Raw genomic sequence first — 27,981 nt, 5'->3', positions numbered from 1 at the left:
CGCCTGTTAGTGGCCTTCTCTCTCTTGCTCTTTCGGTGTTTGTCTCTTTTCCCATTCAGCCTGTTTTATCCTGCAGAGTTGTACAATGCCCTTGTTTGCGGTAGAAACTATTACAACAGGGAAGCAGGTGATTTGATAACGTGTTGTTTCACCTTTTACAGTCTGGGAGACTAAAGGCAAATTCATGTTTTGCTTGCGTGTAATTTCAAACAACAGCCTTCCTGAAGGAGGAAACAGATGCATTTCTGAACACATGTCAACACTCCACTGTAACATCTACAGCGAGAAATAAAAGATTAGTGAACGCAACTACCACAGCTTGATGTATAGGAAACTCCTTTTGAAACATATGGTACATGAGCACCCCCAACAGGGAAGAACACAACACTGCAGCTCCAGTTATTCCCCAACTGACACAGGATGTAAAACTCTGCACACTGCAGTTTAGAGATAACACTCTGCGTTTGTGTGTAGTACATTGTCATGTAAATTGTTAATGCATATTATATTATTATTATGTTATGGTACTAAACTGAATATGAAATGAGGACGGCTTAACAGTTGAGGCTATGAAAGAAAGAGGATTAAATTAAGTATATGAAATACTTGTAAAATGAGATTTTGTAAATTTAGACATATTTTGGGTATAGCTTCTCGTGTTGTCTCGATGATGACATACATGTATGTTGGTGTATTTTAATAGAAAGAATATGACATATATGAGTGGAGCTAATGTGGTTAAAGACATTTTTAATGCATTTGTTAATCAATTAATGCATCTTGTACAAGATTCTAATCTCCTTTCATGTAACTTGCAACCATCTGGGGTCTTTTGATATACCTGATATATCTGACATATATAACAGCTTATTGGTAAATACTGTATATGGACTTACGGTAACCACTTACTGGTAACCATTTTTCAACATTTTGATCCGTCAAAGATCCATCTGGGATGGAAACCTCTATACCTAATAAATGTGTGGTTTGGAGTCAGTGTGCAGGCATCGCTTTTTTTCATCAATGCTGAAAATGAAATGATCCATGAGATAAAGCATGGGTTTATGAGACAATCTTAACAATGCATCACTTTGCAACATTAAAATGTTGCACTTATTACATGTAAATATGTTTCCTCTAGCTGATATTCAAACTGAATTGCCACTTTGTTTCACTTCATTCTGTGAATTTGAATTACTGAATAAATGTGAGACGTGAGCAGGGATTCGCAGGTCTTGAATCAGGCTGGTACCTTTTCTTCATGTAATTCATTTGTTGGACTCAGGATTCAGCTCAATAACAACAACAAATAAAATACAGTGTTTCTACAGTGACGCCCTGCATACTTGATATTGTTAATGTCAGTCTAATTACTGGAGTCGTGCCTATGAGTATTAAACATGCAGTTGTTCAACCCTTGTTAAAGAAACCTGGTCTGGACCGACTTGAGCTCTCAAATTATCGGCCTATTTCTAAGCTCCCTCTGCTTTCCAAAATTATGGAGAAAGTTGTTTATTTGCAGCTGAGCACATTTGTAAATGACAATTGTATAACTGAAATTTTTCAGTCTGGGTTTAAGTCAGCCCACAGCTCTGCTGAGGGTTCTCAATGACATTTTTTTGGCTTTAGACTCTGTTGATACTGTTGCTCTGCTGCTATTGGACCTTACGGCTGCGTTCGATCACCAAATTTTATTGTCTCGGCTTGAAAATTGTGTGGGCATTAAGGGGTTGGCCTTAGCCTGGATTACCTCATATTTGGAAGACAGGAGTTTCTCAGTTCAGGTTAATGATGCTGTGTCATCTCCGGCTCCCCTGTTGTGCGGAGTTCCTCAAGGATCTGTCCTTGGGCCGTTACTTTTTTCAATATACTTACTGCCTCTTGGGTCAATCCTCAGAAGATACAATGTATCGTTCCATCTTTATGCTGATGACTGTCAAATTTATGTGCCGCTAAGTCAGTCAAAAACCCTTTTAGAGTGTCTGAATGAAGTGAAAGCATGGATGGCTATGAATTTTTTGTATTTAAATGAGAGTAAAACTGAGCTCATGTTACTTACTCCATATGACCCAGCTGCTGCGGGTCCTGTTGATCTGGGTTGGCTAACCCGAGATATTAGTTCTGTGGTCACAAATCTGGGAGTCAAGTTGGACGGTCGTTTAAAACTTGATGCCCAGATTGGTGCAGTGGTGAAAACCAGTTATTTCCAGCTGAGGCAACTGGCCAAAGTAAAATCGTTTCTATCTCGACATGATTTTGAGATTTTAATCCATGCTTTTATCACCACTCGTTTAGATTATTGTAATGCACTCTATAGTGGTCTTAGCAAATCACTTATGGCACAATTACAACTAGTTCAAAATGCAGCTGCTCGTCTTTTAACTGGAACTCAAAAATTTGCCCATATTTCACCCATTCTCCAATCCTTACACTGGCTTCCAGTGCACTTTCGTACCTATTTTAAAATTATTTTATTTGTTTTTAATTGCGTGCATGGCTTGGCCCCCCAGTATTTGTCTGATCTGCTTGTGCCCTACAGTCCATCTCGTTCGCTCTGATCGGCTGATCAGGCACTGCTGGTAGTCCTTAAATCTAAACGTAAATCTAGAGGTGACCGTGCGTTTGCTGTGGCAGCTCCGAGACTCTGGAATGAGCTGCCTCTACATATTATACTTACCGAGTCATTTTCTGTTTTTAAATCTCGTCTTAAAACTCATTTATTTTCTTTGGCTTTTAATACAGTTTGAGGGTTGTCCTTTCAGTTTTGTATTATTGTATTTAAAGTGTTGTTTTTAAAGGTGCTATATAAATAAAGGTGGATTGGATTGGACAATAAAGACACAAGAAAAACATAAATATATATTTATTTTTTGAAGCATGCCTAAAACTTCAGGACAGCAAACAAAAGGAGCTGAGCATTACACAGTGAAAAGAAAATATAACTTATATTTTCTGTCAGCTGTCAGTTTGTAATGAAAATTGGTCCTTGGGTAATGACAATTAGCAGTCTCATCACACCAGCTGAATCAGTGCCACTGTCTCTTAGTTATCAGGTTCATTTAAAGCATTCCAGTCTGGAGAGTGACACCCTTTAACAACAGAAAATCTCTGCTTTGTGTTAAAAAAAATTAAAAGACACACGACAAAGCGAGAGGTGTAACAGCTCACCAAGCTACATATTATAGATACTCCCACACACTGTTTTAGCCAATCCACTTTCTGTCAGTGCACAAGCAGACTGGGCTTTTTGTAAACATTAACTATTTAGTTTTATTTTTGTTGGCGTGGCAATACACATGTTGTGCTATGGTGAATGAGATGCTGCACCTTCACTGTTTCTTCGTGATGAGCATGCCGACCACTACTCCCATTAGCAGCACCACTCCAATTAATAGCCACCTACTCAGAGTCTCCCGAGATCTCCTCGCTTCTGCGGCGGCGTCTCGCCCAAAAACCTCAGCAAAGCAGTCCTGGAGTCAAAAAAAAAAAAAGAGGGAGAGAGATTTTGTCATTAGACAATGTCTAGGTTTCTTGGCATCCACATTAAAGGAATACTACACCAGAAATCTAAAGTTGTGGCCAAAGATATTTACACTTTTGCACAAAAATAAATGTAGGTGTATCTTGTCTTATTGATAATAGTGTCTTCAATACGTGTAGTAGCAAAATGGCGCTAGCACTAACTTAAATTTTTTTTTTTTTTTATTATATCACACATAGTTTATAGGCATCTATGTCTTTGCTGTATATACGTGTGCTAATACGTGTGTCTAAATGTTTTTTTTTTATTATTATTATTTGCTCTGCAGTAAACCAAGAAAGTTAACAACAAATTCCAATCTTTATTATTTTTTTTAAACGTAAATACCTTTTAGAAGTTGTAGGAAACAAATTAACCAAGCATGAGTATACAGACCAGTGGCAGAATAGTGTGCTGTGCTGCAGGAGTAGATTGAGAAGTTTTAAGGGATGTTTTTTTGCCATTAGTCTGAGTTGGAATAATTTGTAACTGCTGGGACTTTAAAGTGACCGCAGCTGCTGTCCTACATGAAAAAAACGACACAAACCTTTCAGAGCCACCTTTCAAGCCTCTGGGAAGTGTGAATTTGATACTCAAAAGGGTAGATTTTCAGTGAGGTTTTTCTTGTGTGACAGTTAGAGATGCAACTTTTTTCACTCCAGATAATTCCAATACCTGAACTCAGGGTATTTACCAATACAGAGAACCAATCCATGATCATACAATGGCCAATACCTGATCGGCTAAACAGGGTCAGTATTGTAGCAGACACTGATCTGTATCAGATCTACACAGTCACAGCACTATAAATAAAGCTGCATGTGGACTACCTCCCCAGTCGACTCACCCATCCTCCTTGGCTCTGGATCCACGGACTGATGTGCTCATCCAGGTACATGGTCATCCAGTCTGCGATGCGGGAAACCAGCTCGCTCATATCCTTTTCAACGCATTCCACACACAGTACACCACCAAAGGCAAACAGACCCACTATGCGTCCCCAGTTGACTCCATCTTTGAACACCTCGTCCATCACACTCTTAAAACTGTGGTAGGCTGTGTCAGGAGTGATGTCAAGCTGCGAGGAAAGGTCACTAAACGCTTGCGTGAAGAGCAGTTCAAACTCATTTGCGGAGTCCCGAAGAGCTTCCTTTACAGCCTCTACAGCAGCATGCGGGGATGAGGACGTCCCTGGCTGGCCACCCCCGTTCCTGCTGTTGGCCAGCAAGCAGTTACTGCAAGATGAGTGGGCCTTGCCTCCCTCACTCCTTCCACCAGCATCCTCTGGCCTCAGCAGAGAGGCTGGGTAGTTCCTCTGAGAAAGTTTGTAGCTTATAAAGAACTCCACCAGCTCTCTGTTGCTGCACGACATTATTTCCACACTGTGAACCTCCAACACACAGCCAACCTAATCAGAGCCCATGGTTTCTCCTACCGTTCCTCTCAGGCTGTCAGTGCATTAAAGCTTCTTCGCCTTATTTTGCAGCTAGCAATAGCAGTCTGGAAGCATAGAGGGATGAGAGGGGGAAAAATGCATCAATTCCTGTGAGCAAATATTTTGCAATCCATGCTGCTGTGTTTTTGCATGCATTGGTTTCCATTCATTTCTGTGTGATGAAATAATCCATCAGGGGGCTTTTGAAATGTGCTTGAGTTGTGTTGTCCATCCCAGTGAACATGCAAGTCTGCATTCATTTTTCACATTGTCATTGCTGCGTAATGCACTTTAATTGCAGATGCATTTGAAATACCAGCTCTGCATTAGCACACAATGATAATTTATAAAATGCCTTCTCTCGTGTTTCAGCAGTCTGCTGATGCGATATTTCGTATGGTACAGAAATGAATGAAGACTTCTGAATAACTGGAAGTTTTAAAGAAAAAAAGGCATCCAAAAATCAAAAAGTGCTTTTGACAATAAACATGAGCTAACAAACATTAGCTAAATAGCCGCCTTTCAAGCTCACCATTTCGAAATCCAGTAACACTAAGTTATAATGATACGTGTCTGATACGTATATCAAATACATGTCTAGATGCCAGCTTGCCACCGCAGTGCCAGATCTGGCTGCAGTCAAATAACGTAGTTACCAGTTTTAGCTTTACGTGCTAACTAGCTGTTTATAAACAATCCATAGGAAACGCATCAAAAACAACTACAATCTAAAGCCACAGGACTGATATGAGGGAATAATTATTGACAGTTATACTTACAACTGCTAAAATGTTGTTTTCCCTTTGAGAGTGCAGCTATGGAGATACTAAAAGCTGTAGTTGTGAATACAGACACAATATGGTCATGTTTGCAGCTGCAGACTCTGTGGCCTCAACAGTGATGCACGCTGGCGGTTGGCCAATTCTGCTACTGTACCAACCAAACGTCCCGCCTCCTCCTTCTGCTGCACCAATCAGCGTCTGAGAAACACCGGAAATTAAGGGGCCCGTGAAATGTTTGGATAAAGTTCAGGTCCACAAATCTGCTTTCATCATTTCACTTACGCACTAAGAGTGTGGTACCTTAAAAATGTGACGTACAAAAGAGGTATGTTAATTTAATATAAAATGCACTTCAATCTACTTTATGGAGTATCTATCTTTTAACATATTTGCAGTGTTTTTACTAGTTGTACCACGTGTTGTGTATAAAAAACTGAATGTATAATGCTCATTTTAAGAATGTGTTTATCTTACATTTACTCTGCTCATTGCACTATTGTCTGTTAATCTGTCTGTTTTTGTTTATAGTGTGTATATACACGTGTTCTCTATACTGTAGCTTGTGTTGATTTTATTATTCTTATTGTATAAGTAAGCACATCATGAGCAATGTACAATCCAGTCCAATTCCTCCTATGTGTACACATACCTGGCAATAAAGCTGATTCTGATTTTGTGTAATTTTTTTTGTTTTTGGAAGTATGAATAACTAGTGGTTAAATGGGAAAACGTGGTGGTCTGTAATGAATCAATGGTTCAGTAATGTATTTAATGTTGATGAAAACATCCGCTTATCAATTTACTGTTACAAAAGCCTGTATTTTAAAAAAGCAACAACATTTTATCATCTCTCCTTTCAACTGCATCCTATAAAAAGATATTAAGCATAGGCAGCAATTATATTACAAATTTTTTTTAAAGCTTTGAAGCTTCACTGTGTTCTGTACACCTGGCATAAGAGGTCATTTTGACAGACTGAGTGGTGTCGGGGGAAAAAATTTCATTAAACAAACATATTTATTAAAACGTGTACATGAGCATTTCCTACACTTTCTAGATGTGAAATGACAATATGACACATTTCACAGTTGAGAAAAAAAAATGGAAGTACAGAAGTTGGCATAATCATTTCATAAATCGTGTGACAGTTAAAAGGTGACTAACACAGATTGTATGTAGAACCTAAGAACAATGGTTAGAATATATACAATGTCACTTGCAAATGCCATATATTTATGCATTATAATGTAACTTTTTTTCCTTCTTTCCACGACATCAATGAGAAATGTGGAACTCAAGACTTTTTGTGAGCCATGCCATTTTACCAAATGTAACCCTCTGTAGTTTTTTCCCCTTCATCTTAAAGCTGGGGTACGCATTTTATTTCAGAAGCATTAATTGTTATATTTGTTGAAATTCTCTAAACATCCCAACAACAATCACTAAATCATATGCTCTGACACAAAAATGATAAACTTCTGCTATCTATGACTGTCGGCAGGACTGTAATAAACAGTCTGAATGAAACTATTGGCTCCCCTCCTGTGAGCACTCTGCCCCTGTTTGGGGGGGGAGGGGGGGGGGGTGTCTCTGGAGGAAAGGCCTGAAAGGAGGGGGTGCAATTTTTCCATTTGGATACTTTCAGCCTGTCTCTTGCTAGTTCTCCGTTGCCTACCCCAGCTTTAATTCCTACACTTCTTTTAAAACTGATCTGTTACTCGACCAAGGCACGCTGCTAAGCACAGACACTAACAGAAAGTCATCCAAGCATTTGCATTTGAATCTTGCAAAGAACTCTCTTTCTCTGTGGAAGGATCATTTGTGTTCAAAGGTTCTGTATCTTCTGTTGGGTTTGATGGCTCCTGGGACTTTACATTATCGTGTTGGTTCGTGTCAACATTTCCATTCTCAGAAGGTCTATCTTCTGTTTCTGGTTCACTGTCTGAGTCAATGGAAATGGTCTCTGTGCATGTGCTGAGTTTTAGGGTACAGTTTAATGTCTCGCACTGTTTGTTATTTTGGTCTGTGTTTGGAGTACCAGACTTGAGTCCTCCAGATCTCCCCACTGAGGTGCCATCAACCTTGCTCTCCTCAAAGATCAAGTTATGCTTAACTTTCTTGACAGCGTGCATGTCAAAGCCAAGCAGCACAGACACCTTCTTGGTCTCACATTGTCTCTCACATATCCTTCGTTTGGTTTCAAAGTGACTAGAAATGTCGGATTTCCACAGCCACAGACTTGCAGAGAGCTTCTCCTCTTCCTGAGGAGAAAGGTATGGTCGCCGGTTGAAGTAGGCAGTCAGGAAATTCTTCCTGGCCTCATATGTCTTGTGCTCATAGCTTCTAGGATCCAGAGCAAAGTCAACGGATTTGGACTGATTTCCAACGGTTGTGGAGGAGATCTTTGACTCCTTGCTCAGCTTTAACCTCTTGGGGCTGGGGCTGGGGCACGAGTTGGGCGTGGCCTGCATTGGTGGCTGCCTCTTGAGGAAGCCAGCCCCAGATGAGTTGAGAGTCAAGGCAGTCTTGAAGCCTTGGCTTGCCTGGGTCCTACCAACAGCCCTGCACTGTACAAGATGCAGTGTGATTGTGGAGGCCACCATGTTACTGGTGTACACTCCCAAGCAATGAATGCACTTGTACGTCATCTTTTTTTCAACAGGATGCATTGTTTGGAGCACTTGGTGTCGCTCCCTCAGATGCATGGCCAAAGCATCGGAGATGGGCCCTTTGAGAATGGTGAAACAGAGCGGACACAGAGTCTTCCCAACCTCACTCTTGTGAGTCGGCGAGGGGAAACTTTTAGCAAGTGGTTCGCTATTCTTCTCAATCATTCTGGGAGCGGTTACTTTGACCAGAGGTGGAACACTATTCTGAGCAGGTGCAGGCTGATCTTGACCATTGATAGATTCCTTCATGTTAAAAGTGAGAACAACAAGCTGTACATTACTGGACTTATCTTGTTTAATGGTGAGATCAAAGGTCAGAGGTGACGCACCAGGGGGTCCAACAAAGTCAACGGGATGAGTCTGGGCCACGTGCTCCATCATTTTCTCAACATTGTGGAAAGCAGAGTGGCACTGAGGACAGGTGAGCCCGTGGATTAGCATGTGGTTAAGCAGTGTATCGCTGGGCAGATAGCGGTTGCAAAGCAAACACTTGCTGGTGAAGTTGTGGATTTTCATGATGTACTTGGCCAGTGCCCACACTTTCTTTGCCTTGTGCGCGTTCTCAAAATGAGCATTATAGAGGGTTTCAGGAAAAAGCTCATTGCAAACTGTACATATCTTCCACTTCTGTGTCTGCGCTGTGTTTACACCAGCAGCATTGTTTTCAGCAGCAGTGCTGTTGCCAGGGACTGACGTGCGTACCTGACTGGCTTTGATGGGGGTCTGATTTTTAACAATAGGGGCCACTGGCTTTAAATAGCCAATAACTGGTTGTGCTATTGGGTCAGCTCTAAGTGTGTGGCCCCTAATGATCAGAGGGGCCTTCTGAGACATGACTGGTAAGGACTGAGGCCTGGAGACAAGGATATTAGCATGTCCAATCATGGTGGTAACTTGAGCACCAATGCGCTCATGGTACTCTATAACATGCTGTACTAATGCCTCGTAGCTTCGAGTGGAAAACTGGCAGCGTTTACAGAGGATGTTGTTGCCATTGACAGAATTAGCACCATTTTTGATAGAGGACTCAGACACCATACCAAGATATGGTGATACAATATGCTGAAAATGTTCTCTGTAGATGTGCCTTCTCACAACATTGTAGAGAGTGTCTCGGAAGGTGCATTTTTTGCAAAAGTACATTGCTTTCTCCACACCATCTCCTTGTCTGGCTCTATCAAGATACGCTTTGTCCTTCTTTCCCAGTGCAGTTCCTGGTGAGTTTCCATAATTCTGCCGTGATGAACTGGGTATGTGGAATATTTTGACATGCGTCTCCAAAGTTCTCTTGCTTGCAGTGAATGTGCAGTATGGACAGTTGAGCAGAATTTTACTCTCAAAGATTTTCCTATGTACATTGCGGAAGTGATTCTTGTAGCCTGAGTAGTATTTGGAAGAAAATGAGCACTCTGTGCAGCAAAATGGCTTCGATCGGTATTCCTAAAAGACATCAAGGGGGAAAAAGCAACGGCATTAAGACAAATATGGTGATTTGTGCAGGTATTTTAAAAAGGCCTTGGACACAGAAGTAAGATATACCTGTGTTTTAGAGTACGATGGATCCCACGCGCAGATATCAAGGCAATAAGTGTCCTTTACAAATTGATCATTCGGGCAAAACTCTTTAAACTCCTGTGGAAGGAAGTCAAGAGATTAAGGTATCTTTGTTACAAACGTATTAGTTTAAACACAATCGGATTTGTTTGAGAGCACACAAATACAAATTCTACAAAGCCAGCATAGAGTTACGTGGAAAATAAACACCTACATACACTTACAACTATGTTTTGAAAGCCCCCCTCCAGTGTATTTTGACAATTCTATGATATTTCATATTTTGAGAGTCATTTCCTTAAAATGTTGATTATCCACATAGTTTGCCAAATAGCTTAACTTTGTGCTCAAAGTTGCAAAAGTTGCTTAGTTGTTAAATAGGGGTGGTGACAAATGACTATAGTAATTCCATAAGTCATAGGTCATTCTCCAGGCTTGCGCAGGTGCACTGTCACGCCTCGTTTAGTCAGAGCATCAAACCGATAAACATTGTTGTGAGCTAGCTAACCAATTTACCTTTTATTTTACTTAGAATTTACAATAGGTATGTCTCTCTGTGTGTCTGATTCAGAAGTCTGAAGCTGAGGAGCGATGCCATCAGTGTTGCTGAAACGGTGAGTGGTGCACTCAAATGCACCAGCTGCACAATCATAGGTCATAGCTACTCTGATGATGAAAACATATATACTGTATCAAACGTTTGGTCAATTTTTAATAATGAGCATTGGCACCACAAGTGTGTGGCGTCTGTGCTTGTTTTTGTCAACTAGCAAGCTCATTAATATGGAGGTCCTGAGCGCTCAGTGCACTGAAACTTAAGAAGACACATTATTTTACGCATTTTAGACTGAACATCAGCAGAGACAGAACATTATAAGCTTGGTGGTTGTTCCGTTTAGGACGGCTTTTGTTATAATTACATTTTCTTTTTTACAGAAAGGAAGGATCTTAATCTGTGGAGGCCAGCTATTATTAAACATCTGTACTCAACTGCAGATGTGATGGTGAACAACGTTTAGAACATCCACGAACACAGCACACTGGAACCAGTTATGACCGGTTACGACATACCTTATACAGTTTGTGGTTAAAAATTATCAACAGTCCAGTCTTCAGTGGTACTGGTTGGTGCCTGGTTTAATTTGATTTCAGTGCCTCCAGAAATAAAATATTGTGTAGGTAAATTTCCCAGATTGTGCAAAGAATTAGAATAATTTTATAAATGGAAATGCATCACACTAACATTTGTAATGAAGTAAACCACAGCTAATTCTGTAGAGTAAAGATTCTATTGTGAAACAGACATGTTGGAGATTAAGAGTAAAAACACATGAACAAGACATTTTACAAATTACAAAAAAATATTACTAGCTTCATGAAGATATAATTTATTGAAGGGCTGTTTTACTGAACTGCAACAGTTTTAGCTTGGTGTACCGTATTAACAGAAACTATTATTTAATGTACATGGATATTCTTGCGCAAACAAAAGCTAATGCCATTTTTTAGTCACAAGGTGGCAGCGTTGGCTCACAATTCAAGAAGAATTTGGTCTTACAAATGTTCTATATGTTGTCTTTACTTCTGTTTGTTCACACATGTACAACTTGTGAACTGCACGATCTGCCTTTCAACCACGATGGAAGCTGAGAGAAACATGTTTTTCCTTTTCCCAGCATACACATCAGCCCTCACAGAGTCCACTGCACCTGTCCCACTTAGCAGATTTATTAATGAAGGCAAAGCCAGATCAGTCCAACAATTAATATTATCCTCGGCCAAAGACATACTCACTCACAGTTGTCTATCTGTAAGATATCTAAAAAATATCTCCTAAAGATATCTATATATAAAAATGTTTTATTAATAAAATCTTGAGAATTTTACAGCTTTGAGTCTTTTCTTCATTTTGACCATACCCATTTGGTGCATCCACACATTTTAAAAAGTTCAAATCTTGTGTTTGTGTTATTGTTAATTGCAATTTATAAATATTACAATACATTAATAGTTTTACAGAAAACATTTTTAACCATTAATGCACTATGCATCTGTTCACTATATAAATGATTGCAACCGCATAAAATGTGATTAATTTTATTGTCAGCCAAATGAGGCTGTATTAAATGTGTAAATACCCCATTCTTCAGGACACAACACATAAAGTTAAGGACTTCATAATGTGCCTGCCTTAGGCCCAGCAACCTGCCTGTAAGCTCTATGGTATGCTTGGTAGACACAATATCTACAGTTAAAGCTGATGAAAATATCATTATTGTCAGTGTGATGTAAGCAGTGGTGATGTACATACAATGTTGTGTTTCTTATAGCCTACATTAACAGAAATAGATTCTGTTTTAATCTCTCCAGTGTACTATTTTTCCTCTTCAAGTTCATAACAAGTCAACTTTACATGCAGATGATCAAGTATACAAAACTGCACATTTCAACAGAGTAATAGACCCCCCGCGGTAAAGTAAGCACACCATAAAACGTAGTGGGAGTTACCGTGTGCAATGCGTGACAGGACCATCGACTGTATGATTGATAACAGCTGATACTTGCACATTAGTTTCTATCATGGGTAAGTAATAGCTATTCCTGCCAGACAGTAAAGTGGACTAAACTTTACAGTGTAGTGATGTTAACACAGCATATCGAGCCGAGTTTATGTTTGTCACTGTAATTGATTACCATATATATATATATAGCTTTGGCAATACTGTTGCTACACATTCATGCCAATACAGCTAATTTAAAATTGAATATATCTGACTATTAACCACACCCCCATTCTCTGTTTGAGAAAGAACGTTAACCAAAAAAGGCAGTTAAAATTGGCTGGAGGGGGGCTTGAAACACAAATGATAACCATCCATATGTTCTATAACTCACATTTCTCTATTTAAATTGGAGTTTGTAATCACATGTAACTAAAATACACTCACCTCTGCTGCCTCCTTGCAGTACTCCAGTCCAATGTCTCCAAGGGTTTTTTTCACTTGCTTCCTAGCTCTCCTGATTCTTGAAAGGTTATTCACTGGGAGTTGGTACATCTCTCCTGAAAGAAAAACAGAAAATAAACTGCTTATTAGTTTGACGAAGGCTTATTTTAAGCCAAATCACTGCAAGCAAATTCTTCCTATATAATATTTGGAAATGTAGCACTGTAGTTCGATCAATAATCACCAACATCATAAGAGACTTCACAAAACAGGCGACACGCCCTTCCAACATGTGTCTCCATTCAATAACTCACTGTCCCCACATTTAACGTTACTTATGATGGCAGGATAACGTTATCTGTGTTCAAGACGTCAGTTTCTTCAGCGGGCCGGTGCTGTTTCAGCGGGCCCGTTTCAGCAGAAATACTTAAAATGGGAGCACATCTGTGACCTTTGTTGCTCCCTTAAATCCAGTAATTTAGTGGATTAGAGTTTTACAGTACATGTTGTTAGCATTAATGTGTTAGCCAACGTTAGCTATGTTACCCGCTCATGTCGGCTTGGTCGCCTACTGAGCATCCGAGCTAGCGCTGCATGGCAGGGTAGCGTTATTGATTTATTTGCACAAACCAAATCAATTGATGCATTTACTCACCTGCTGCTTTGTCTGGAGACTAGCCTCACTGCATAAATGGCTAACAAAGCAGATGACTGTGTGACCGAGAGGTGCAGAATGGTAGTGATGTTCGCTCTCCTCACAGCCGGCGGTGCTGATGCTCAGCTCCACAGCTAGCTAACTAAGCTAGCTCGCTAGCTGTTACGTCTGCTTTGGTGCAGCTGCTGGCTAGCTTGAGGAACGAAAGGCAGGACCGAGTGGTACACATCTCATGAAAATAGTATACTCCAAAAAAAAATAAAGATGACTGCCAGGAACACAGCGGCCTCTTATCGGTTACAGTATATGCACCGGCGGTCAGGCTAGTCTGCAAGCTAACGTTATTCTATTCCAAGTGAGCCAACTCTCAATCCAAAATGGCGACGACGGAAGTCGTAGCCGGACAGGGCAGGGGCTGGATCGGATGGCCAAAAGTTTGCGTTGAGGTTGTTTTAACACATTTTTTTAATTTTCAGTTATTAAAAAAACAGGATTCATTGTTCAGGAGTTCAGGCTCATGAAAACACCTCCCTTTGTACTTTACTTACTATTGCTGCAACAAAGAAAACTATTTTCATTGATTGTTTTGCCCCCTACAAATTAGCTAATAGACCCATATTCACTGGGGGAAAAGAACATATTTCTTAAAATATTACAGTTCCAGCAAATGTGGTTGTGTCCAAAACAGGACAGCTGGACTTTAAGTGGTCCTCATTCCAGTGGTTCCATAACTGCCAGTACAGCAGTGCGAGTTCCTGTCATCACCAGTTTGGAGACTGTCCTATGGTCCAGGTGGAGAACACACTGTCCATTCACCTGGCACACAAACTGCCGCACCTAAAGAAAAATAATGTGAGGTACTGGTCTTCGTTTTGTCTCAGAGTCAAATATGTGCTGTTTTAAAACACTTTTGAGGTAATGACAGCATTTTCTCTTTCCTTCTGTCATGTGTTATCAAATATCTAACCTTAACTCCTGCAGCTGCTGCAGGGCTTCCAGGGTCAACAGCCTGCACGTAACAGGGAGCCATGCCTCTGACAACAAAGCCCCAGCCCAGGGCATCTCCTATCACCTGTGATGGCAGGAGGGTGAGATAAATTACACATTCTGTAGAAATGAACTATGAGGAGTATTTTAATTTTGTCCCTTACTGGCATCACAGATGAATGCTTTAATTATCGTCTTTTAGACTTTGTTGTTCAGGTTATACTAAATTAATGCTGTTAAATCCTAGACATGACATGTAAATTCTTAAATAGCCATGGTTAAGTCATTACAGTAACTCACTGTCAACACTCTCTTGATGAAGGGTGCACCAGGGGCCAATAACTCTTCACATGTAAAATTTCTTCTAAGTACTGAAAAGTCATTCACAGATTTCAATATTCACCATTTTTTGTGAGTTTTGGACAATGAAACACAAGCAAACCTCAATATATGAAATACTTCTTTTTTAAATTAAAGATACTTTGAAACAATTGTCAGATGCATATTAATTACACACTTGCCTGATTTAGGATTGCATCTCACCACTGAAGTCGAAGACTGTTGGACAAGTGGTGGAAATCCAGCAGACCAAAGCTTAAGGGAATTCAGGGTGCCTCGATGCCCACTAGTAACCTGTTTCAGGTCCTTACTCGACCTCACTTTAATTAAATAAGTACTAAAATGATTATGCCATTATTAGCATTCACAACAAAATGTATAAAGGGCAGACAATGTTTTGTTTTTTACCACACTGGAAAGCTGGTGTGCCCTCCTGAGGCAGGCTTTTGCGCAGAACAAATGGACTCTCAGCATGGTTGTCCTCTTGTGTCAACACTACCACATCCTCGTCATTGTCTTGTTCACTTTCATTTAACAGTTCAGATAGGCGGCGGCGGTGGCGAAAATGTATGCAGAAATGATAGAGCAGTCCACTGTCAAAGAAATCGTGCTTCTTTGCCACTGGTGGTGGGAGAGAGAGAGAGAGCACAAAACAACAGTGGGAAACTTTTTAGAATGAATGGAATTTTTCACAATTGCTTTAGACTGCAAAAGTCCCAGCTGGCCACCCGCTGCTAGCCGCGACTGACAGCCAGCTTATTCCTGGTGCCATACACCAAAGAGCAAATGAGGATCTCCCCTCACCGTGCTGAATGATGCCATGCTCCTGCAATGCGCGGCACAGCTCCAGTCCTTTATGCCGGCTCTCTGCCTCTCCGTTCTGAAGGAGCCAGTCAATCAACAGGCAGCCAGGAAAGGAGCGCTGATTTGCAACCCCATGCTCCTCTCTCAGCTTCAGAATGGAGTTCTTGGTCCCTGTGAGACTGAATAAGCACGAGACACAAAAACAAAGATCATAACATGCAAATTACTTTTTATAAATGCAGGAAGGAGCATTTCATCAAACAAAATTACCAATATATATATGACAGAAGATTACTCTAAATTTTAACATATTGTTGTGTGTGTGTGTGATCATGACTTTGATTGGCTGTGCACTTCAAGATCAGCTCCCAGCACAAAACAGACAGCAGCTCTTACTGTTCATACAATCGTTGTCCTCGCATGTAGATGTTCACCTCTGTATTGAAGGGAAATGTGCCATCATCCTTGCGGAAACGGTACAGCAGTTTGGCATCCTGGAATACTGTCCTCTTATCACAGACTAGGGAAAGGTACCATACCGTTTCAGATAAGTTTGGAAATGAGCGAGTGTACAAATAAAGCTACAATAACATTTCTTTCATTTGTGCAGAAGGCCTTTGAATATCCCCTTGCTGAAACTTGTGTTGTTGCTTCCTTCTTACCATGGTGAACAATGTCATGATCGATGAGGTGCTGCATGAGGCAGGCAGCGGTTGCTCGATCTGGAGCTTCCTTATGGCTCACCAGCCAGTCTATGAGTTCCTGGGCCACAAAGCAGTTTGGATACGTGCGCAGGTGGTGGTGCCGGTCCCTGATCAGTTTTTCATCGTGAAGCCTCAACCTGAAAATTAAATTTAGCAATAATCCTGATTTTGAAACTTAAAACCTGCCTTATGCTAGCCTGCATGTCACATTCCTCCTTCTCTCTCATCATACCTGAGTTGTTCTCCAGCAATCATGACTTCTCCTTCATGTTGTCCGGCCATGGCTTCTCGCCTAATGCTACTTGTTCGCTCCCTGTTTGTTACCTGTGGACTAAGAAAGTAAGTGAAGCTAGATCTTAGTTATGGCCCGTTTGTGTTTACAAAATAGCCACTGAAAGACACAGAACATTGCCATGTGGGAAAGATGTTGTGTATACAGAAAGAAAGAGAGACAAAGGCCCTGTTTACGCCTGGCATTTCCGATCACAAGTGCACAGCTTGGGTACATCAGTTCACACCTGGCATTAGAATGCGTCTCGAATGTCCACTTCAGAATCAGAATCAGCTCTATTGCCAAGTGGGTTTACACATACAAGGAATTTGATTAGGTATTTTGGTGCCTAACAACAAACATAGTAGGTAGTGTGATCAGATCTGACTTCCCCGCTCTAAATGCAAATAAACACGCACATAATTTCCATAGATTAATTGTGTTGTTGTTTTTAACCTGAATTTGATGAATTTACTGTTTATCAGACCACAGATGAGACCAGTCCTTGTTGATGAAAACACAACTTTATTCACTGAATTTGATGAAACTGGATCACATTTTAGGGTGGCTAACTCAGCTAACTAGCTAATGGCAGCTACAGCTACAGTTAGCAACAGTCAGCAGTTACTTTAGCAACATGTAAAGCTATCTCTCCATCAGAAATCTCTCACGAGATTTCAGAACGAGAATTGTCCTTGAGCGAGATTTGTCTTTCTGGTTAAAAACAAAGTGTGTCACTGGGTGTCTCGTAGGGATCCTTTCCATGATGTTGTCAAACACCTCCTATAACAGCTTGAGCCTGTTGGTGGCAAAATGAAGCACCTTTTTTTGGATGTAACTTTGACGGGCACAAATGCCCCCAAGGAATATGTTGCAGCCACTGCAGCCGGTTCGCTGAGGCCACCTACTGCACAGATTCCGAAACTTTTTGTTGCCTACTAGTCAATTTGACACCAAAATATGTGAAAATAGGGCCCAGTTTTAAAAAATACCAAAATGAGCCTTTTACCACATGATTAGTGGAGTTTGTGGGTGGGTTGGCAAACAGAAGTTAATATTAAATTAATATCCATCTCTGTCTAATTGTCTCTGTTCTTGGATGCAAATAAAGTGAAGCCTTGTTTCCAAGAGCTGTTGATGTTATGAATATTATTGATTAAATTGCTGTGTATAAATACATTTTTCTCACAGGCATGACTGTGTTTTTGTGGTGATATGATCTTACTGTCTGCTGGTGATGTGCACTTAGGCTGTTGGCATCCTGTCATTATACCATAAGTTGTATATACTGCAACCCTGCCCTGCTGGCATGAATCCCAATATGCGTCCCTGAGCCATCTTTGCTTGTCACACAGTCTCCTCTTTTCCTTTATTCCCAGCTACTAAAAATGACTGAAACAATGCCTCTGCATCCTCTGACAGCATTTTCTATTGGTGTTGGCTTGAGTCCTCTATCTTGTCAGCTAAAGCTTTCACTATCTTTGGAGTAAGCACTGCCTAAGAGGGTCACCTCAGGGCGGGAACATCACTTAACCTTTTGATATCCTTTGCAGTTTGGCACCTCTGGACACCACTAGAGGTGACATCCCTGAATCAGACAGTATATCCTGGAACATGCCAGAGGTTTTTATTGTTTCAGGTATGTTGCTGAGTTGTTGTCAGGGGGCTCATGACTTCTGGTGGGATGCTTTGTTAAAACCATCAGCCACTTCTCTGGCTGTCAGGTCCTAGGGCAGGCCTTCTGTAAAATCAGCAAGTGTCTAAAAGCTCTCCCACAGATGTTTTGAGCCCTGTATTGCCTACATGTTCCAGATGTGCACAATCCTACTAGACTGTAAGAATAACACAGAATTCATAACATTGTAACTTTTGAGCAAACAGATGAAAACATAAAAATAAGAAAACACAGACCGTGGAAGGAGCTGGAAGGTTGTGTGATACGATGACGATTTTTAAATGTTTTCATTTGATCCAGGAACATGAGTTGCCTATTTTGCTTACAACCAGGAACTGAACAATAGCTCAATTTGTTAAATTTAATTTAAAACAGGAGCCTCAGTTTAGTGGCCGATAGAAATACAATTGCTCCCTCTTGCGTTCGTGCAATCCGGTGGTGGCTCAGACTTCATACCTGGGACTTGTGCAGTGTGGACTAATGGCCAGAAGATGTCAGTATTCTCCTGTGTAGTAAGGAGCACAGGAACAGCAAAAGTGTGCTGCAGCCTCCTTTTTGATGTTTAAGTGAAATTAAGAAGTCATGCCAACATTTATAAATCACCAAAAATTAAGACATACATATAAATCAAATTAACGCTGACAATAAAACTTCAAATTGCAATTACATTTTTATTAATTTATATTTTAAGTAGGCAAAGGTGATGCCATGTTTAGAGAATTTGCTTGAGAGATAATAAAAGTAGCCTACTGCCTACACAAGTGTGGGTGTAGCCTATATGTGTTTAACCTGGCCTAACACACAGGATAAATCTGATAACTACCCCCGTGGGATAAAGAGGACTAAATGTAAAATGGAAGACAGATTTAAAAAAAAAAAAAAAACACATTCCTGGAGATAATGTGCCTCTGTGGGTCATTTATGGGTTTTGGCCAAATGATGGTCAATGATCACGAACAGCTCGTGTGGACAGACTCGTAGCAGCTTTTATGCAAATCGCCCTCTTCAGCGTGTTTTGATTGGAGAGGAGCGTGGAGGTGTAGTCTGGAAGGCGTGACATCATGCCAATGCAGCTTTATGAAGAAAGTGCGCTTCTCCTGAACAGGCAGAGGTGCGCCCAGTCCTCTGGCATCAGTGGACGTCGAGTGTGTGGCTGCTGAAGCCAAACAGGCTGCGCGGTGCAGAATCACCAGTTCGCACAGAGTTTGATCAGGTGGGAGTCTTTTGCGCACGCATGTTTTTTTTCCCCTTTTTGAGCTGAAATCAAAGTTTGGAATTACTGCTATTTTTCAAAAGTAAGTGCGCGTTCACTGACTGCATGAAATAGCTGTGGAGATTCGGAGCTCTTTGACCTGACGAGCTTGCCTTTTACTATGTCCGCTGAGGCGCATTCACATTTGGGACTGCAGAAAACCAACATGGATTTCGTCAGCGACTTCGACTTGATGAAGTTCGGCGTCAAGAAGGAGACGATGCAGGGGATAGACCGCTCTTTCATCGGACCATGCAGCCAGCTCCAGAGACCAGACTCTGTTTCCTCCACCCCTGGCAGCACACCTTGCAACTCAGTACCCTCATCACCAAACCTCAATCCTAACGAGCAGAGAAATAACCCCGGGGGCGACCAGTTCTGGATACCCAACAACGGGGGTTACCCTCAGCAAATGTACCCTCAAGCTTTTGGCCTGACACCCGAGGACGCAATGGAGGCCCTAATCGGCGCCACAGCGCAGCACCCGTCAGCGCCCCACGGCCACCATCCGCCACCTTTCCAAGCTGAATACGAAGGGTACGGCCACCTGAACGAGCCTGTCCAGCACTATCCGGGACTCCCGGGTCACCCCGACATGCAAGGCATCCCCAGCAGTCACTGCCAAGACCCGTATCTCAAAGACGACATGGAGAGCGCGTCCCCTCAGTCACCGGAGTCCCTGCAGATCCTCGGTGCGCACCACCATCTCCCGCAGCAGCACAGCCGCCACGACAGGCGATCCAACGCCGATGCCCACTTCTCAGACGACCAGCTGGTGTCCATGTCCGTTAGGGAGCTCAATCGGCTCCTCAGAGGCCTCAGCAAGGACGAAGTGATGCGTCTGAAGCAGAAGCGCCGGACCCTGAAAAACAGAGGTTACGCACAGTCCTGCCGTTACAAGCGCGTCCAGCAGAAACACATTTTGGAGCACGAAAAGACCAGCCTGGTGTCACAGGTCGAGCAACTGAAGCATGAACTCAACAGACTGGTCAGGGAGAGGGATGCATACAAACTTAAATGTGAGAAACTGTCCGGTGCAAACTGTTACCACGAAACTGGGTCTACCAGTGATAACCCTTCCTCACCCGAGTATTTAATGTGAGTTTGTTAATTTCCTGCAGAACTGATTCTATTCCATAGGGAGGCATAATGTTGACAGCTCGCCTTGCTCTATAACAAACAACCCCATGGATTCACCAAGTTTCATTAATGTTGGACATAAGGATATCACTCAAATAATTGTAATAGATAGCCCTTCAACAAGGCAACAAGTTATGAATGAAAATAACAGTGAAGCATGCATGCAGGACATGTATGAGATGTTTTTGTTTTATACAGGCATATCTGTATTTTGTCTGAAAGGAGATACTTGAAATCAGAGAATATTCCCTTTTCATTACTACACAACTTTTAATCCTTCTGCTTTATAAGTGCTCAATCTTCATTTTGGTGATTTTGCTTTGCTTAATTTTTGTAGCTCAAATTATATTTTGTGTTCTTGCTTGAAAGAATGATGCTAGAAATGACATTTCCATTATTTTTATGAAGCTGATTCTGCTGGGCAGACATGTTCCTTATTTGCTTTTCTTATTAAGATAATATATAATTATGCAAGTTGTTTTTCATTTACTATGTTTTTCATTTATTATGGATCAATAAACTTATTGTGACTTTTTAAAATTGTGTCTCATCTGCTGACGGAATTACTTACTACCTTACAAAAAGCTGTCCATTAAGCGAAACATTTACCTTACATGCACAGTTTTTTTTGTTTCATCATAGTATTGAAATTTGTTACAGAGTTATTCCAACATTTTTAATAATCATAGACACAATATAGAAAGAAAAAAGCTTTTAATTCCAGAATCCATAAAAAGAAATACATCCAACATAACATATTTGCACACTACATAGAAGAAGCTATTATTAAAGTATTTCAGTCAGTACACAGAATATATAAATGTGATTAAAAACAGTCTCCACTGTAAATTTCTACTCTACTGATTATAATACCTATATATTTTAAATACTCATTAATTCACAGTGTGAGTTGTGTTACTTCATTATCATGTTTTATTGTTAGATAGCAAAAAGGAAGGAGCGCAGTTACAGTCTCAGTGCTGTGTGTTTGTTGGTTTGGTGGTGAATGAAAGGACGAATGGCTTTCTCTCCTTCCCTGACCTTTGCTCTTCATGGAGTGCTGCTTCCTGTGGGACCCCGGCATGTGAAAGCACAGGGGGCTGACTGGCAGGGGCTGTGGGGCACAGATAAAATGGAGTGGAAATCAGGTTTCCCCTCTGCTCTCTTCCTCAGACCAACAGATCACCTCTGCATTCATTAACAGAGGAAGAGAGAAACAACAACCACGGCAGACACACGGCCGGCTCCTGAGGAATTTTTTCACTTGAAATGTTTTTTTTTTGTTCTGCCCTGTTACATTTTGAAATCCTAAAGCAAATTTCCTGAACACAGATCATTCACAGTTCAGGACTACAATAATATTTGGATGACCGTAATAGTTCCAAGGCCACTGTGATAATGTGCGATAAGTGGTCACATTGTAAATTGAGTTTATAACCTCTGTGATGGCCTGTGTGCTGCAAATCTTAGAGAGGTTTCACTGTCAGAGGACACTTTCTCACTGCTCCCCCTTTCTAAGAGTTCAGCTGGGCAGGTGGCTCTTTTAACGGTGCCACCCTTTAGCTTGGAAACCAGGTCCTCTCTTCATGTGTGACCCGACAGTTTTGACCTCACCCCTATGTTGAAGGGAAGAAACTCTAAAATCACACCACAGGTGCAAAAGCACTTTCCTTCTGAAAACAGAGCTAATCCCTGAAGGTCGGCCCGCTGCACTGGGAGTACATGACGTAGATGAGTGCGTTTGTGAACTTCAAGGATGTAGCAGAAAATAACCAGATGGTTATGGCAATGAATAATGCTCCTCTATATTTTAATGTTATTGGAAAGGGCACATTAATCAGTGGCTCTTACATATGACATAGGACTGTGTTTACAGGCACAGTTGAATTTATTAAATGAGCTTATATAATTTTACATGTCTTGATGTAAATTTAAGTTAATCATCAAGACATATAAAATTATATTTTTCGGAGGAAAAAAATATGACATAATTAATTTAACAGCAAAATTCTTCAATAAAAATTGATGATTTTCTGCACAGCAGTCATCTGTTAATAAATACATTTAAAAGTACGCTTTTAAAAGAGAAGAAAGCTCATTTAATAAATTCAACTGTGCCTGTAAACACAGTCCTATGTCATTAAAATTATTGTAAATTACATAATCTGGTGAAACACTAATCCTTAACATCAGCTGAACATTTCCAAAATGATGCAGCGTTTTAGATTGAACTTCTTTATTTGTAAGTGTATATTTGCGCATGCAGTGTTGGAGAAAATTAAAAACATCCATGCATGTGTATGTTTATATACATGTATTTGACATTGGATACACTGATGTATTTTAGTAGGTGTGGTTTTTCAAATAGAGCATGTATTTGTTTCTTTGTCATGTGTTTGTGCACTTGCATGCATCACATGTGGATTTCTAAGCAACAGTGGAATAATACAGTAGAAGTGGTGGCGAGAAGAGCGGTTTGTGGTACTGTTTGACAGTGTGCAGGGTGCCATTGTAGAAACGATTAGCCAGCTCTTTTCCCTCGCATGTGATAGGTTGGTGGGCCTGATGTGGGAGCCTCGCACTTCCCCCTCTCCTCCTCCTCCCCGCCACCAACACCCCGAGCCCACAGCGCCTGAGGCTGGCTACTGAGTCAGCAGGAGGGAAAGGTGTCTGCACGGCTGTGGCATCAGAACAAGAGAGAAAGCAAAATAGCTAGAGAAGGATAAAGAGCAGAGAAAACGGTGTAGAAAAGACATGCTTGCATTTTTTGAAAAACAGATGAAGAGAAGGAACTACTGCACGAAAAAAACTCAGAACGGGATGATGAAGCAGGTTACAGAGGAAGCATCATCATCTCCTAATTTATTTCAAAATGGTTTTATTACGTAGTGATTATACTAGTCTAGATCTAACTGTGACACATTATTACACCATGACTAAGGGCTGGGGCTCGGTGAAAACACTCATGTCCATCAGAATCGGTTAAAACGTGATGCCAAACTCTTGGATGAGCACTGGGGTTTGCCCAGGCCTGGCTGCATCGCAGACAGCGGACACAGACAGAGGAATGCTGCGGATACTCACCATTGTGTGGGGAGAGGCAGAGGAATGCAGGCTGCCAGGCTACGTACACTGTCACCAATGAACACAGCCAGAGGCCTCGAGCCACGAGGGAAGGCCGGGGCCAACAGACCCCACAGTCAAACCACTCTCCACTTCCATCTGTGATATCATACCCAGCTCCTCTGGACAGTGTTGGTTTGGTCCAGCTTCACTGTCTAAACACTGAGTATCTTGTTGAAGGGCTCCTGACTGACTGTCACAAAAATTGTCAGAGATTAGATAGAACATGGCCCGTCAAATAAGAATTAGCTGATCAGCTGAGTAAATATTCTTTTGTTTCAAACAAATGCTCTTGATCAATCAGTGAATTCAGCATTCACAATAATGACCAATCATTAATCTTCAGTGGTTAAATGTCAACTGACCAGACATTTGACCCCCAATAGCAAGCCCTTTCCAGCCTCAGCCAGTTCTTTCACTGTTGTTTTGCAACAGTAAAGGCTCACACTGGTGATCGTCTGTAAGAGTGGCTTCACGTGAAGTGCGGAGCACAGATTGGGATGGAGGACAGGATGGCCGAGGAGCTTCCTCTTTCACTTCCTATATGAGGGTCCAGTCAAGTGACTCTTTGTGAGAGTGTTAGGTTGTATGTCGCAGGAAAACGCAGCTTCGGTGGCTGTGGTTTCCGCTCAGGATGTCCAGTCGTTTCTGCGCACGGTTGTGACACTGTGAATCATGCAGTGATCACACACACACACAGATGTCTCCATGGACATGGCATACACACACACACACACAAACACAAAGACTTGCATATGCAAATGCAGACATCCATGTGTATTAGCACATTCTTGCCTCTCACACACAGGCACATATTTTTAATAGAATCATGTGATTGTGACTGTTTCTTTTGTCTAAAATGTGTCACTCTCTCTCTTTTGATTGCCTTAGCTACTATGAAGGCATTTCTTTCCTGTTGCCACATCCTGAAAGATTCCACCGTAATTATGATTGTACTACTGGTAATGACTAAAGTTATCACATGATGGGCTCTGCAGACTCCAACAGAGTGGATTAATGTGTAGCCTCAGAACTACAATAAAGCTTGTCTTGCTATCTTATTGACTGTAATAAGGAATCTGGCTTCCTGGGGACGTTGTGTTCAGCGTGTTTGTGCATGAACTCCTGGGGATCTGATAGGAAGGCCCTCTGATAATGTTCTTGTCACGTTTCAGTGGACACCGCTGAGAGAAGTGTGACAAAGTCCTGTCACATTACAGACTCTGGACTTTGATTACAGAGCAAAGGATGAACCACTGTATGTAATGATTATACAGGTTCCTCCCAGCATGACAGAAACATTATAAAACAGCCTGAGCCTCTTACCAGAGGTGAAAAACAAAGAGGTTTTACTGGCATTCACAACAGGGACAAATGAACTGTGCTGTGCAACTGATGTGAATATGACTTCTCATTTTATATACATTCCACTAACCGCACCCTCAACATATTGACTTGCTTTACCATGGTGTATGCACAGCATATTCTCCTGTTTCACGAGTGACACTGCAGTTTTGCGGCATAAGTGAGAAGCCAGAGAGTGAAGGAAGGATCATTAAAGAGAAGAGTCAAAAAAAGAAGAGACATCTTTCTCTTTCTTTCCCTGCTAGGATTTCCTGCTCTTTTTTATGGGGGTCATGCAGCTGGCAGGCGCCCTCCTGTTTCTGTCCATAACGATGACAGGCGTCCATTAGTGCACAGTAGAAACACGACCCACAGAGGTTAACTCAGGCTCCCCCCCGACAGCCTCTTCCCTTTCCACAGCCCCCAGTATACAACCTACCTATCTATAGGGCAGATAATTGTTGCTGTTGGCAAAGCTTCACTGATTAAGGGTCAGCTTGTGCTCATGCAACACACACACACATATATTTATGTTTTTGGGATGATGTTACTCTGTCACTTTGAGTTTAAATGAATGCTTTATCAAAAAGTGAGACTGGCAAAATAAATCCCATAGATGTGTCTGCAGAAAAACATATTTCTTGGTTAGGTTTAGTTGAGGGGAAAGTGACATGCAATTTGTAGTGAATTTTGCTAACATACTGTGGGCTAAACATACATTCCCTCAAAAAGAATGAAAAAAGTAGATATGAACAGATGATGGGGCTTGAAATAGAAACTACAGTTGTCGCTGCACATGTACCATTCAACACCCTTCCTCATAAGATTCTGCGGGTGTCGCTGACATGAGAATATGGTGTTGTGCGTTCTGGTAAAGTCTAACAGACCTCTTTGGAATTGGGTGTGTCACTCTCCCACTAATGTGTCATGTTAACATCTCCCTTGTGTCATAACTCTTCCGTTGTGTTTCTCAAAAGCACTATCCTGAACTTAAAGCCATATTACTTTCCCTTTCAACTGATTTTAGTGCAGCCGTATCCGTCTCTGCCTTCTACGCAGCTGGAGGACTTGGCAGAACAGTGTTCACACGCCCATTCTTTGATTCCTTGTCCATCTTTGTCATCATGCTCAATGTTAACCTCCGCTACAACAACTGAGGAACAACCAACAGTGCGCTGTGGTTGGACTGTCAGGGAGAGAGGATTGTGATTGGCCAGCACAGAGCTTATATGGGATCTATTTTAGGGGATGCAGGCCTTTATACTACAGTGAACCCATGTACTTGTTTGCTCTTTTTGTGGTCAAGATACAGGAAGTACTTTGTTCTGGGATTTAACGGCAGAAAAAAAAGAAACCCTGACTTCTCAAAAAAAAAAATTAAATGATAGGTTACAAGTAAACAACAAAGTTTATGGAGGGTTTGATTGGATTTCCCACTCAATTTAAGATAGAGTTCACTTGTAAGACAAATGTCATTTGAAACTACCAGCAGTTACATAAATCTGCATCTCGTGTCTTTATTGTTGCAAACGGAAATAAAACTCTCATGGTTACGTGCAAATGATGAACCTTGACAAACTAAATACTAATGATTGTTAAATAAGATTGTACTTTATAATTACTTTATAAATCATTTAGGAAATCAACTGCATTAACACATTTTTTGGTTCACTGTAAACACACCACAGACATTTTGGTAAGCTATAGCAGCAACCAATTAGCTTATCTTAGCATAAAGACTGGAAGCAGGAGGAAACAGCTAGACTGGCTCTGTTCAAAGGTAACAAAATTCACCTACCAGGACCTCTGAAGCCCAGTGACTATAACACAGTGTATCAAGTTTGTTTAATTAGTACAAAAAGTATAAACATGACAAGTTGTGGGGTTATGTGGCGGACTGTTTCACTGACTTCCTGTATTCTTTGCTGCCTGGCAACCTCACAATGACTTGTGAACTATTCCTTTATTTTTAAGTTGAATATTTAGATATCCAGCAGATACGGAGCAACACTGGCATTCATTTGGCGTTTGGAGTGTCCCACGTGATGACTGTAAGTTCTCCTTTTAGATCTGCTTTTGGAATCTCTTAACTCCTGAGGGAAATATCTGGCTCTTTGGTGCTGGACAGGTAGTGCACATTGGGTTAATCAGAGCCTGCTGCGTCTGGAAATTATACTAATGAGAGCAGCAAGGCTGAGCCAAAACAGTAAAGTTTCAGGCCTTAAAACCAAAACCACAAGCTGAAAGATGCTAAAAAGCTTTGTGGAGTTGAAGGGAACTGCAGATTGAAAATTATCTGTATATTACTATGAGACTCTTTATTACATGACACTTTTATCCAATGTTAATATAACAAGACTAAGAATCCACAGCCATGCTAGTACTGCTAAGGGACAGCTGAGCTTTGAGCTAAATGCTAACATACAGTGGGTACGGAAAGTATTCAGACCCCTTTAAATTTTTCACTCTTTGTTTCATTGCAGCCATTTTCCAAAAATCAAAAAAGTTCATTTTATTTCTCAGTAATGTACACTCAGCACCCCATCTTGACAGAAAAAAACAGAAATGTAGAAATTTTTGCAAATTTATTAAAAAAGAAAAACTGAAATATCACATGGTCATAAGTATTCAGACCCTTTGCTCAGTATTTAGTAGAAGCACCATTTTGATCTAATACAGCCATGAGTCGTTTTGGGAAAGATGCAACAAGTTGTTCACATCTGGATTTGGGTATCCTCTGCCATTCCTCCTTGCAGATCCTCTCCAGTTCTGTCAGGTTGGA

General features: G+C 41.1%; 4 protein-coding genes across 4 annotated transcripts; 1 reads left to right on the top strand and 3 right to left on the bottom strand.

Moving 5' to 3' along the window:
* Window positions 1-2,848: 2,848 nt before the first annotated feature.
* LOC123987134 (bcl-2-like protein 1) lies at window positions 2,849-5,968 on the bottom strand. The gene is made up of 3 exons (XM_046075773.1): window positions 5,735-5,968; window positions 4,368-5,020; window positions 2,849-3,470 (listed from the first exon to the last, which is right to left on the bottom strand). The coding sequence occupies exons 2-3, from the start codon at window positions 4,890-4,892 to the stop codon at window positions 3,330-3,332; spliced, it is 666 nt and encodes a 221-aa protein (XP_045931729.1). The 5' UTR covers window positions 4,893-5,020; window positions 5,735-5,968; the 3' UTR covers window positions 2,849-3,329.
* Window positions 5,969-6,487: 519 nt separating this feature from the next.
* On the bottom strand, window positions 6,488-13,971 carry adnpa (activity-dependent neuroprotector homeobox a). Its single transcript, XM_046075771.1, has 4 exons — window positions 13,561-13,971; window positions 12,909-13,021; window positions 9,946-10,038; window positions 6,488-9,846 (listed from the first exon to the last, which is right to left on the bottom strand). Exons 2-4 carry the CDS (start codon window positions 13,014-13,016, stop codon window positions 7,486-7,488), a joined length of 2,562 nt encoding a protein of 853 aa, XP_045931727.1. The 5' UTR covers window positions 13,017-13,021; window positions 13,561-13,971; the 3' UTR covers window positions 6,488-7,485.
* Window positions 13,972-14,271: 300 nt separating this feature from the next.
* Window positions 14,272-16,871, bottom strand: si:dkeyp-97e7.9 (DEP domain-containing mTOR-interacting protein). The gene is made up of 10 exons (XM_046075707.1): window positions 16,863-16,871; window positions 16,627-16,718; window positions 16,353-16,531; window positions 16,087-16,210; window positions 15,691-15,869; window positions 15,295-15,507; window positions 15,069-15,206; window positions 14,848-14,918; window positions 14,528-14,632; window positions 14,272-14,397 (listed from the first exon to the last, which is right to left on the bottom strand). The coding sequence occupies exons 1-10, from the start codon at window positions 16,869-16,871 to the stop codon at window positions 14,272-14,274; spliced, it is 1,236 nt and encodes a 411-aa protein (XP_045931663.1).
* A 2,590-nt stretch (window positions 16,872-19,461) lies between these two features.
* On the top strand, window positions 19,462-21,257 carry mafbb (v-maf avian musculoaponeurotic fibrosarcoma oncogene homolog Bb). The gene has a single exon (XM_046075772.1). It carries the CDS (start codon window positions 19,714-19,716, stop codon window positions 20,692-20,694), a length of 981 nt encoding a protein of 326 aa, XP_045931728.1. The 5' UTR covers window positions 19,462-19,713; the 3' UTR covers window positions 20,695-21,257.
* Window positions 21,258-27,981: the final 6,724 nt, after the last annotated feature.

The sequence above is a fragment of the Micropterus dolomieu genome, linkage group LG18 (assembly GCF_021292245.1).
Source record: "Micropterus dolomieu isolate WLL.071019.BEF.003 ecotype Adirondacks linkage group LG18, ASM2129224v1, whole genome shotgun sequence".
Taxonomy (NCBI): domain Eukaryota; kingdom Metazoa; phylum Chordata; class Actinopteri; order Centrarchiformes; family Centrarchidae; genus Micropterus; species Micropterus dolomieu.
Note: the sequence above shows the minus strand (reverse complement) of the source record. Positions and strands in the feature narration are given on the sequence as shown.